Source organism: Gavia stellata, chromosome 8 (genome assembly GCF_030936135.1).
Source record: "Gavia stellata isolate bGavSte3 chromosome 8, bGavSte3.hap2, whole genome shotgun sequence".
NCBI lineage: Eukaryota > Metazoa > Chordata > Aves > Gaviiformes > Gaviidae > Gavia > Gavia stellata.
This window is the reverse complement of record NC_082601.1, coordinates 8,955,428-8,969,125: the sequence shown is the minus strand read 5'-3', so window position 1 is coordinate 8,969,125 and position 13,698 is coordinate 8,955,428. Positions and strand designations below refer to the sequence as shown.

At 37.3% G+C, this 13,698-nt stretch overlaps 1 protein-coding gene across 1 annotated transcript in view; it reads right to left on the bottom strand.

Annotated features, from left to right (window-relative positions):
- The window catches only part of NCKAP5 (NCK associated protein 5), a 382,667-nt gene that overhangs the window by 81,241 nt on the left and 287,728 nt on the right, over positions 1-13,698 (bottom strand). The window contains exon 9 of the mRNA XM_059820618.1: positions 7,822-7,941. Coding sequence (XP_059676601.1) covers positions 7,822-7,941 — 120 coding nt within the window. The remainder of the gene's footprint in view (positions 1-7,821; positions 7,942-13,698) is intronic.

Below are 13,698 nucleotides of genomic sequence, written 5' to 3'. Positions count from 1 at the left end.
TGCTATCAGAATGTCAGTGAGAAAGATTTTTCCATTTAGAAAGGAAACCTGAAAGAATTACTCTTGACTTAAACACACTGAATATATATATAAAAAAAAATTGTAAACTTCAAAACCAGAAACATCAGACATGGGTTAAATGTAATTGCATGGAATAAAAAAAGTGTATCTTTTTAATGCTTATTAGAAGTTTGAAGCACAGGGCAAGTTTGGAAAAGAATAAAGCAATACTATTTCGTATTGTGGAACTCCTTCCTTTTTTCTTAGATTTATTCCCATATTGCATGTACACAATAATAGGAAAAACCATGAAAAACATTCTTGTACTTAATGAGTCTGCCCACATACTTGCTTAGGGTTTCAAATGCCATATTGGATTCCTGCCATCCTGTGTATCATCACTGATAATAAAAATCTATGCATAAAATAAAGAGAACTCTACGGTTCACCCAGTGTCAGTTGCATATTTTTCTTTGTCTAAAAAATAGGCAGTAAAATCTTACTTTTGTTGGTAAGGCCTGTCACATCAGTACAGCCCCATGGTTTTCTTGACATGTGCTTACTCTGAAAAACTGTCTTTGCTCGTCAGAACAATGCCTACATATTTCTTCAAAACTTAAAAAATACTGCTCTCATCAGTCAAAATCATTCATAAATACTTTCCTAAAGATTATTTGTTCATTTGATTTACTGTTTTTGGTATCTCTGTAGCAATTTCTTACATTAGGATAATAAAAAAAGCTTATTTTTATATTTGGTATTGGAAAATTACATATTTAAAATTGTATCACAAAATGTCATGTTTGTGTAGATATGGAAAGCCTTTCAGTGCTTTTCTCTGGAACCCCTCAAGGCTAGTTAAAGTACTTGGACATATGAAATTCTAGCAGTTGGGGGTAATTTTCTCTTTAAAGCATTCATCAGAACTACATGCCTAGTAAGCTTTAGTTAATTCTTTTTGTTTGAGAGCAAACTGGTAAGAATTTAGGTGCTGAAATAAGAGACCACAGTCTGACAAGAAAGAAGATCACCAAAATGCGAATTACAGGTGGAGCAGACCTATCAGGTCAGTTGGTCTATCTCCATCATAATAAAAATACTGTTCTCCACTGAACCTCTAGCTGTGCTTTGCTTTAGTTTTATATGCTGTGAGGGATAATGCCCTACCTCTCCTCTCCTACCTCTCCTCTCATACCATGGTCATGCCACGGTCTATAACAAAACTTTTTGTGATGTTCCTTTATCAGCCTGAATTAGATCCAGCAAATCATTTTGGGAAATGCTTTGTTTTAAGAATGAAAGTTTTATAGTTTCCATAGTCAGAAAACAGCACGTCAGGATTCCCCCATGTTACAGACTGGTGTTCTTGGGGGACAAGAAAAGCTGCCTCAGCCATTTCGCTCAAGGGATTTCACAAAGCTTCTTGGAGTTCTACGCACCACAGCCATGATTTACACATCTCTGTGACTAGAGGTGGCCTGTAGAGAGCCACTGTTGCGGATGACATCCAAAGATTCTCAGTGTGCTCCCCAAAATCTGCTTATCTCAGAGCCTCCTTCCAGAGCTGGCTGGATATCAGATATCAGCCTAATTCTTTCAGGTATTAGCTGCTGCTGTTCATTCAAAACTAGAAGTCACACGGCTTAACTTAGGGAGGTTAGATGGAGTTTCTTTGGAGGGGGCTATTTCCTTTCCTTCTCTCATCACTGACTTTGGTCACCTGTTCATCTAACCAGTAGGCTCTCATGAACACTTCATTTCTGTAATGTTTTTTTCAGCATGTATTTGGAGCTGCAAACAGGGCAAGTAAGAAATACGGTTTATAATGTATTATTACATGTTGACGATTTAAGCTGAGATGAAATACAGATTCGAAGCTTTGTATTTCTGTCTTCTCAGATGTTATTGGATGAGCGAGGACATGACAGAAATAGAAAGTAGGTACTAGTTTACTGAGATAATGCAAGACTGGAAATAATCAGAATCTTCACATGAAGAAATGTTCCTTTAATTTGTTCTTGAAAGTCTCAATCAAAAATTTTTGAGTGTTCCTTACTAGATCGCTATCTTGATTCCTGATACACAGAAGCATTCTTATAATTTCTGACAGCTACAAGACTGGATGTTCTTTCTTGGGACAGGATCTTCATGACAGTAATTGTGCACCTTTGGTAGTCTTGATCTGGAGAAAGCACTCCAGCAGGGCTACAGCCTGAAATCTTTTGTAAACTTCTAATGGTGTAAAACCCACCACCTCACTCCTTAGTAGGTGCTCTACTGGCAATGTAATTCTTGGATAAAGTTTAATGTACTAGTTTAAACTTAATGTACCTCAAACATGCTTTAAATTTATGTGATTACATTTTTGTCTGTTGATACAGCCCTTGAGATTGTCATAACTTTTAAGCAGTTTTCCACTACTGCTGAAACAATTAGCAGATCTGAAATTAATTTCTCCTACAAGCCTCCAGTCCTGATTCTTGAGTAAGTAAATATCACTACAGATACTGCAACACCTGATTTATATTTATATGTTTATGGAGAAGAAAAGGACAGAGTTTGTTCTGGAGCTGGAACTTTTCAGAAGATTTGCGGATAAGAGTACCCTGACAATCTGATGGATACAAGGGAACAAATGTCAAGTAAGAAAATAAGCAGGTCAACTGCAGGAGTTTCAAAATTTCATATATAATTTGCTGATCTTGGTCTCAAGTCTGCCTGCTCTGAAGAGCCCAGAGGCATAAGGCAGGACTAGCAGCTGGCTTCTGTCAGATGGGAATTATGCTGCTGCTCAGCCTATAACAATCCAGTTATTTAAATGTACTTTGGACTGCTGACAAACTGTTTTCTAACAGTGTGTGGTGATCTTTAGTTTTAATTTCAGACCTTCAGACACTTACTTTCTGAAATACTTAAATATTCCCTATATTTGATTGCTGTAAAGCAATGCAACTTCACTTTTAACCTTCTGCATTCAGACATCATCATGTCTAACGATGTCTGAACCAGAGGTCAGACTCTGAGGCCAGATATTCCATCTCCTTTTGTCAGGTGTTAGGGCAATTAATTGTCCTCTTTTTCTTCCCATATATAATCATGTCATTGGTACAATTTACCCCTTCCTGCTAAGTTGTACAATTGTTTCCATCTAAGTATGTACAGCTACACTCTATCTTATATGTCAGGGCATAGTTGCCAGGTTATTAAAAGAGCTAATATCAATGCAGTTATAACAAAGTAGTTATTATTTAAATTGACTTTCTGAGAATCCAGCAGACTATGCTGTAGCATTCTAGACAAAATTTTAGACATAAAATTAAACAATCTGGATGGTCCATGAGTAATAAATGAAACTAATCCATCCAGAGAAACACAAAGAGAAAATAGATACTTCAAGTGTTCTCCCTGCTTTATTCAGGAGTTTATAAAGTAGAATTGTTATGATGGAAATAAAATGGCAATGAAAATATAGTTTAGGATCAGAGATACTGTAAATCTTATTATTATAAATACTATTTTATACTTTCCCAACTATGAAAATTTTATTACTTATTTAATCAAAAAAATCAACCTAATAAAAGTTGCTACTTGCCACTTTTTAACACATTTCTCTGAAGGTTCCCTACATGCTTTATAAAAAAACTGTGACAGCAAACTTCTGGGTGAAAAGTGAAAGCAAGTCTTCGTCCATGGGAAGAATTCGGGTAACAAACATGTTTCATTTATGTAAACAGAGATACATAATATAAACAAATTACTGTGATATCTATCAGAAGGCAAATCCTGACCCCAGTTATCCTCAGTAACTTTATACAAGTCATCATTGTTGTAAAAAGCAGGATATGTAATATCAGAATCAGGTTCAATGACATTAGTTATATTTTCAGGTAGGATTGGAAAAAGAGGGCTAACTAGAAAGATAGGATCTGTGAAAAGATCTGTGTCTCAGGACTGAGCAGCCTATAGCCGATGAAGTCAAAACAAGTCTGTGAGACAACACAGCTAAGAAGTGGAAAAACCATGTAATTTGGTGATTTTAGTAGTTTGAAGTTTCTTTGAAGAAAACACTGCACCATTTAGAAAAAATAAGGCAAAGACAGAAATATAGTCATATTGACATTTACATTTAAAAATATTTCATAGATGCTATACATGGCCATGGGCAAAGCAGAAGTGTTAAGTTTCATCTAAGACTTCTTATTCCTACTCTTGTATCCTCTCTTTGGATTTATCTTACCCCTTCAGCAACCTTCTGTATATCACCTCCACAAATTTCCCTCTTCACTTCCAACCAGTTTCTCTCTACCCAATTTTAAATCTTAAGTCTATTATTCCCAACTATTTCTCCCATTGCCAGATGAAATACAAGGTGGCTCACTAAAACAGAGTTCCCGGTTTTCTTTTCCCAAACCTCTCTTGCTATGACAGGCAGAATTTAATCTCTTTTTAGCAACCACATTAACTGAGGAAAATGAAGGCTGTTTGGGCAGAAGCTACTCCTCTGTGCTAGTTTTTAAATGAAACTATTGCTCTTCTTCAGGTGGTGCTGAGACATAAACACTTTTCCAAGGCTTCTTCATTTTAAGATGAGAGATTGGATGAATAAAATAAAATTAAAAAAAATAGGTGATCAGGCTCCTCTTTATTTATCTACCCTAATACTGGCTCTGTAAATCACACCCTTCAGCTAGAAAGAATATCCCCAGAAAGACAGGGTAGCTCTTAAAATCATCTACAATATGGAAGAGGTGACAAAAAATAAAAAGCTTGAGTTATCTCTTTTTCCTCCTTACATTTTGCATCAGCATTACTTAATCTTTTCATGACAGGAGTGACATATCCTCTGTGTCACTCTCCCTACAAGCAGTAAGCACACCAAAATTTCTAGCAGCAAAGACCTTATATGGCAATATACATAATCACATGCCTCAAGAAAACATGCGTATTTCTTTTAAAATACTATTAGGCCCTTCTATTTCATGAGTACTTACACTTCTTGTAAATGCATGAAAGTGTAATACTTCTAATAATAGTTTTACAGTGAAGGATTCCTGAAGCAGTCATGAAAACCTTACTACATGATTATGTTTTTAAATTGGTAGCAATCAGTTTTTCTTTTGATCTGTGTGAGAAGCATGAGGAAAAACAACACAGTGCAATCAGTACGGTATACAGGCCATTATTCTGCAGTCAAATTCAGAACACTGGTACCAATCTTCTCATTGAAAAAAAGGTGAATGATCTGATTTCTAAGAAACCCAAATCATGTATTATTTGCCTAAAATCCAATATACAAAAACCCTAGGGCAATGGTGATTTTTTTTTTTTAAGAAATCTATGTTTGTTGAAATCTAAGATGTCAAGAATGTTTATGGTTTAAAAATAAGCTTACTCTTTAATACGAGAGTCTTCTAATGTCAGTTACAGAATAATTTGATGGTAATATACAATCAAATCACAGAAGTGGGTATGCAGAAAAAGAAACCAATACTATTTGTTTTTAGCTTATATGCTCTTCTGCAGCATTCTTCAAGATTTGTAATTGTACTGAGTGTGAATACTCTTAAGATGAGATCAGCACGTAAATAAAATTGAACTGTATTGTATCAGACAGTATAGGAAAGGTGAAATTAACATCACGTGTGTCCCCCTGCTCCTCGTCCCTGTTAGCAGTATTTGCCCATTGACTTTGATTAGGGTCGTGATTTAACAGGAATGTCCTTAACCACATATTTAGTACTCTTCTGTAGAGTGACAGATTTAAACAAATATTTAGCTACTGCTCTAAATCTGGGATGTATGCATTTCCAAGAAGACATAATCCAAACTGTGTTTCAATTCTATGCAGGCACACAACAATATTTGCTTAATTTCAGTCCTAAGGAAGCACCTTTCTTCAGATTTTACATCTCAGACTGCAAGATCACAGATTACACACCATTTATTCAAGCCTGGACTACAGTTAGAGGATGAATAAATTTCTGGAAACTCACAAATTTACTGGAGTTTTTTTCTTGGTAAAAAATGACATATGAAGTGTTTTAACAGCATTTTCTGATTTACATTGCAACTTGTTCTCTGCTTTTTTTCCCCAGGGGGGTTAAAATCTGTTGGTAACAAGAGCAGGGACATAACAGCAAATTTTGCTGCTGTCTGGGAGACCTGGACTTTGCGAATGATCTTAATTTTCTTTCTTCCTCAGCCAATAAAGACAAAGCAAGTGAAAAGGGAAAAAAAAAATCTATACACTTTTCAGATGCTATCTAACACTTCTATAACATTCCCAGAATAACCCACTTCTATAACATTCCCAGAATAACCTGGCTTTATTGTTGCCACACAAGGAATGGGGAGGAAGAGCCATATCTGTAATAAAGAATGTGCAATGTATGACTTCTGTGCAATCTAACCCAATACTAACATAGACTAGAGTTAGACACTTTAGAAACGAAAGAAAGAAAGAAAGAAAGAAAGAAAGAAAGAGAGAGAGAGAAAACAAACCAGGAAGAAGGAGCAGGTGATGTGACTGTCAAAAGCAGAAGTGAGCAATAAAGGTCCATGCTGTAGTGGATGTGTCAGAAACTACGAATGGATAAAGATAAATCAGTCCTACACAGGACTATATGAAGGATGAACAAACAGGAAAGAAAGCAGTGGGTAAGGGAGAAGAAATCAGAAGAAAGAAAGTCTTGACCTAGCAATACCTAAATCAACACAAAATCAAGAGACAGAACAAGAACCTGAGGATAACGCAAGAACCCAGATGCCTGTAATGGTGACCTGGCACCACTCTGCCTGTGCTTTAGAATTTCACAGTAAGTAAGTATAGCTATTTGCCCTCACCGTGGGGATTCCCTTGCCTTTAAGCACCAGTTGGCGACCAGATCATGTTTCCTCAATAAACAGCCCAAGCTGATGAGAGTTAGCAGCCCTCAGCTGTCAAGCAACAGTGCAAGGGCCCAATTTTACTTTGAGATACAGATGCACAGCATCAGACGATTTAAATAAGATACACATTTAATATCACCTACATAGCTGACATGACCCAAATCTCTCCTCCATAATGAACAAGTTTTTCTCTAATAAGAAATAAAATATACTGCTAAAACCAGCATTTGGTCTATTGTTAGAAACCTGCAAAATTTTAATTAGTCCTCACTTACTGTTCTCCTAGCTCATGGTCAGATTTGTTGGAACTTCTGCAAAGCAATTCTACTTCTACAATAGGATGACAAAGCGATGGATTAATTCACAATAATGGACTTTGCCAAATGAAAAGGGATACTGAAACATCTCTTATTATTCCAGAACAGCAAAGGAGTGGGAGATGGGTCATCTGGTTTCTCAGCTATATCCTCCCATAAAACATTGGGGGAAAAAAATCATTTTAAGCCTCTGAAGATGTACTTAAGTCCTTGTAACACATATGGCAAAAGTTAAATAAATGGGCTGTCTTCTCACAGGAAATTACACTGTTCACCATCAAGCAGAATGTTAAGGAATCTGAGCTTCTCCCCTGCAGAGGGATAATGAACCCCTATCATTCCATTTATCATAGTGAAGAAGCACCTAAAAAAGTAAGTTACTCTGCAGGTGTGCTCCTTTCTTCACATTTGCACATAATATGTAGTCATAGCTCATTGGCGTACACTTTCAGTTTCAATGGTATCAGATTACAGATAACGGATATTCTCCTAATATATTACATCTATCAACTGTCATTTCCTGCTTATTGACATAACCTGAAAAAGAAGAAAAATATTTTATAATTGTGAGAAATATAAAGCTCACAGCTTTCATTCTGCGAAGGCGATTTCCTACCTGAAGAAGGAGATCAGAAGCTGGTTTGACTCTCTGCTGGAAAAGCACACTTAATGTTCGATTCTGTTGTTCCAAATCAAAAACTCTCGTTTTCAGCTTTATACATTCCTCCCTCAGATCCTGCAGCACAGGGAAAATAGAAAGATTAGAAAGCAGGTAACAGAAGCACTTAAAAAGGTCTAAGTAATGTCAGATACTACGAAGAAATACATACACAACTTTTAAAATAGCACAAATCAGAAAAATGTGCTACTTCATTTTTTCTGGTTGTTTGATCATCACAGGATAACATTAAAAAAAATCTTGTAATGAGAAACAGTAGTTACCTGACACATCCTTTCAAAGTTTTCTGTTAGTATAAAAAGTGACTTTTGCAGCCATCACAAAGCAGAAAGCAGCTATTAAGATATGAATATTGTAAAAAGCATAAGCTAAGGAAAAAGCATAAGCTATACCAAACCAGGAAGAAGTTCAAAGTGGTCCTGTGCCTTCAAGGTACTCTTCTGAAGTCTGATCCCCGCCTTGTTTTTTCTGGAATAACCAAGTCAGCATTTCTGGCTGGCTTACTGTGTATGGTCTGTAATTCTCCCCACTGTAAATTGCAACTGTAGAGCTGGCTAGGTCATTGTAAGATGTTGGTGCACCAGACACATGTGGTGATATGATCCTGCCTGACATTTCCAACATGAGGTACCAAAAAGCCTTAAAACAAGCCAATAGAAGCAGAGGTGGAGTGTAAAACCCCTGCATCTTAAGGCACAGGATGTTACTGTCGAAACTGAAAGATGCAGGTCTTTCAGACAAGGCTGAGCCAGGTTCATCATGAGCAAGCCATTAATGGCTTTCAGATACAGCAAATATCTATCTATCTATCTATCTATCTATCTATCTTCAGTGTAAGACCTGCTTTTCCTGGCTACTTGAAGGAATACAGGATTCTATCAGAAACAGGATTTTGGAAAGAGAGCAGAATCTGACACTCAGCTTTTCAGCATAATTTATGCAGTTGTCCATTTTGAGGTGTGAGAGCTTCATAAATCAGGAAGAGTGGTCTACTAATAAAGATTACATATAAAAATAATAAGCTGCAGCCATATCTAGCTTTATTAAAAAAGTAAATTAAATCTACTTTCCCATATTCCTTTAAATTTAGAACAGTTGCTGCCCTGTGGTATTGCCTAGCGGATATTACTTTCCACCATACGAAGGTGGAGAAACAGGCCTCTGGATCCCCATATGCTGTCCTGTCAATACCATTATCAACATGATGACCTAGCCTTATAAGAAAACAACTCAGAGGGGGAAACTGTAGTCAGATGTAGCTTAAATTCTTGCCTGCAGTTGCTCTAGTCTCCACTGTTACCAGCACTGAGGTTATAAAAGGTGAACACACAATAAAATAAGCTCATCTTGAGACTTTCAGAAAACTGTAAACATCTTTTTATGCATATAGTATGTATCAGATTTTATGGTACTATTGAATGAATGCAGTTATTTTCTCTTGATAGTTTCTTAGTATTTGTTTTAGGTGGCTGTCAAGTGGTTGTTCAAGTAAAATTGCTAAAGCCTTCCAACATGACCCCCAAAAAATCTTGAGACAGATTTCTGTCATTGAGACCTCTAATCTCTGGTCTTACACAAGGCAATCTCTATTAGGAAACTGCAAACATCAAGACCCATCATTGTCTGCCTTTCACAAATAATCAGAGAATTTTAAACAGAGCCTTAGCTGTTACAGCAGTGTTTAACATTTCAACACTACTAAGTGCACAGAAAGGGAAAAATGATTCACAGAAAATAACAATGTAGAAAAAAATATAAATCTTAGCAATGCCTCTGCTCAAAACCTTCCTATCTTACAGTTTTAAAACCAGAAGATTTATGTTTCAAACTTTAGACTTTCTGTAAAAAGTGAAATATAAGATAGTAGATTACCCGCCCAGATGCTATAAACCATGCCAATGGTAAAGACACATAGTCCAGAGGAGAAATGAGGCACATTAAGGGAGCAGCATTCTGGCAAAATAAAGTCTGCGTTTAGAAAGTTGAAGTCCTAAAATTACCAATTAATACAACTACCAAATGTCTGAAGCATATATTTCCTCTCCTATGGGCAAAACGACCAGCTACGAAGACAGTAATCTACCAAATATCTAAGGTATTCCTATGGTCTCACTATACTAATACCTAAGCACCTCTCTATTTGTACTTTTGCTCTTCAGTATGAGAGTCACTCTTCTCCAAAACGGGATTCAGTGCCCTCTTTAGAGGTTCCAGAAATACACTGCTCTTCCTCTGAAGATGTTTCTTCTGTTTTAACACTTAATTCACTTCTTTTCTATTTTATTGATGAAAATGAAGAAGAAATAACTTTCATACAGAATCCAGAGTAAAAAAGTATTCTCCTGAATACACTCCTGTGGAGGAGGGTAATATGCAAAGAGCAGATACACAGATCACAAAACAATTTCATCAAGTGGTGTAACTCAAATTTCAAACTGCTAATCCAGGTCTCACATGAAAAAAAAAACAGCACTCCTGCCATCTCATGTCATATGAGTCGTCTTTGGGTGGAAGGAGAAAGAATGGATGCTTCCAGTAAGTATCAGAGCACACAGGTTTGTCTCAAGTAATTTTGTTGGTTTTCTGACTTCTTAAATTTCCCAGAGGTAAAATTTTCTATTACTGAGTGGTAAAAAATCCATATAATTTTGCTACATAGAATTGTGAAATTTTTCTGTGTGGCTAATTCAGCACAAATCTCAATTTAATATAGTTTCTCCATAGTCACAGTAAAAAAAAGCCTCTCATATTAGAGAAATTCTATGTGTATTGTAACAAATTACATACTTGAAAAGTGCACATTTAAGACTGTAATTCCATTTCAAGGTTTCAGTGACATTGATAAATCACTCAAGCTTTGCTCACTCAATTTCTGTCACCAGAATCTCTCAGTGGAATCACAGTCTCTCCACATACTGGCAAGTACACAGTGCTTTATTCGTTACATTACAGCATGTACTTAATTTAAACAAAAATTAGTCCTTAAGGGACAATTTCAGATTCACAGCAAAGCCTACGCAGTGTGCATTACTGTACAAAATCACTCTTCTCCATTTTCTGAAAGCTCTCAGCTTTTCTTCATGTCTCACTATGCCCCAGAGGTGTGTTATCTCACTGTGGCATGACTGGCTCTGTCTTACTGCTTAGCTGTACGACGGTAGATTTATCTGTTTACTAGTTACTATTTGGATTCTGATATCTACCTATTTGGGACTGGTGTGGGGAGTCCAATTTCCTCTTTATTGTATGCTATTGTGTTCCTGTCTTTTCTTATAAAAGGACTTGTATGAATGGTATCAGGAGCAGTGTAACAGTTAATATTCATTAGCATTTAGAAGAGTACCCTCTTTCCTCTTTCTATGGATATTAAATTAGCTTTTATTACTCAGCAATAGGTAAGCAGCTGTTAAATCCCATCCATACTAAGTAAATCACTTTATTAAATGTATTCAAATCTGTTTTCATTGTATCCATGTGAACTCCTTGGTTCCTATGGGTTTGGGAGGATTCATTACTGAACAAGTATGTAGTCATCAAAATGTCTGACACCTTTGCAAAGGGACTCAGGAAGCTCCTCTCTTCATTTGGGAAACAACCAATATTCTCAAACTAGAGATTAATAAATTGAGATCAACCCTCTGGTAAATATTTAATCACATATGGTTTTATATTACAAAATGTGGATGAGGTTTCTGTGTGTATTAATATGAGAAAATGCCTCCATTTCCATTTAAGCTGTATTGAAAAACAGATTTGGGATTTTTTTAAAAATAGCTGAAGTTATGTTTCTAAAAGGTGTTACAGCAATAGCTCTGCATACTGCAGTCCTCTGATGATACACAGACCATATAGCGTATGTGTATACAGAGTACAGGAAGAGTAATACAGCACAGATAGCAGCAGTGCAAGCTTCCCCAGATGTTGTGGTTTGCACAAATCACCTCCAAGCTACAATACTTCCAATTACTGTAAGGCAATATCCCTCTTCGACAGTAAAAGGCTTTGTTGTGCATCAAAAAAACATGGGATTGAACAATGATACTTTCAACCCTAACCTGTGGTAACAGCTGCATGGCTGTTTTGTGGCCACAGCTGTTGGGTGAAGAGATTTAGGGAATGTTATTACTTCTGGATTCCTGATGCTAGCTTGGGCCAGAGGAATGTGTTATCTATATAACGGGCAACTGCCTCCAGAGTCTTGCATCACTCACCTACAGGTCACCTGGACATCTCTGTCTTCAGGGCAGGATACCCAAGAGCATACTTAATGTGGTCAGAACATCTCTCTGCGCATCTTCTAATCTGTCCAGAATGTCATAAAATTGATTCACAAAAAATCTGCCCAGTAAGGAGCTGAGAAGTGTATACAGCCTTCTCCCTGATGTGCAGATGGCCAAATGCAACCTTCTGTACCTATTTACCATTCACTTAGATGCAGATAGTTACGGGTGCGGACGTTTGTCTATCCTGCTGTCAGGGCACCCCCCCGACTTTTAGGAGTTTCGCTGGCAGAGTTCAAGGTCATCTTGTTCACATCTGAGCTGCGCAGCAGCTACGCCTGCACCCAGCCTCCTGCCTCCTTGATCCTGAGCTGCGTCCTGACCCCCTGGCTTGGCTTTGCTCGGACATGCCTCCTGCCCATGGACTTGCCCAGCAAACACGGGATGGAGGCTGACCCTGATCAGTGCCTCCAGGCCTGACCCTCACACCTGATGCTTAGCATCCTGCCTGCCCTGCTGTCACCCTCAGTCCCTGCTCACATGCTTTGTGGGGGTGCTCTGCTGTTCTGAATGATGTCCACAACAGAGGCTTTGGAGCCACTCTCCAAAATCTGTTCCAATATTTTGACATATTTGCATCTAGAAAGCTCTTGGGCATGTGGCGGAGGTTTTTGATTATCTTAACTTGGTGTTTCTTGCTGCATTTTAAGAACATTATTACTTGTCCTGTCATTCAGTGTAGACAAAACAGTTTATATTCTTCTTTGCACTATCTGCACTAAAAGATTGTATTTATGTCTCTTTCAGAATTGCCTTTTTAAAGCTAAATGATCCAAAGCATTTTAATAATGCCACATTCATCAAGCGGTCTAGATCTCACCAAGGATTATTTCATGAATATTGAAGGGTTCATAGCTTATTATTATAGATCTTTATATTTTGTTTGTCTTTTTTTTTTTCCCCTCAACAAAATGACATCATGGAATCATGTTCAACTCAAAGACCACTTTTTTGTAGAATTGTCCTACCAGTTATACTCTACCCTCTCTAGGCAGCTGATTATTTCTGCTCGTATGTATTACTTTGCTTTTCTCTCTGTTCAGTTTCATCTTACTTTTCTTCCAGATCACTTCATTTTAGCAAGCTAATTTTTAATTTTACTCCTCCCACTAGGTTCTATCTGAAACAACTATACTTCATATCCAACCATTTCACCATTCTGGTGGACAGAAACTTCAGACATGACTTGATCCAGAACAGACCTTTATAGAAGCAATACTGCATCTTTGCATTCTGACTGGTTTGCAATCACCCTACAAGAATTTTGCCTGCGCAGTACTTCCCTTGCTTACCCAGGACAACGCAGCAAGAATGCATCAAAATGTTTTTTAAGATAAAATACACATTCTCTATTCCTGGTCCCCAGACCACAAGTAGAGCAGCTGAATCCCTGTTCTACACATGGAGCCTTCTCTTTTTACTGAGGGAAGCACAGGCCAACACCAGGAAGTCTTTCCTCCCACTGAACGTGAGTGAGTGTGCCAGCTATTGACATGCACTGTTATTTATTTGTTTTACGTTCCACAGGAATGGT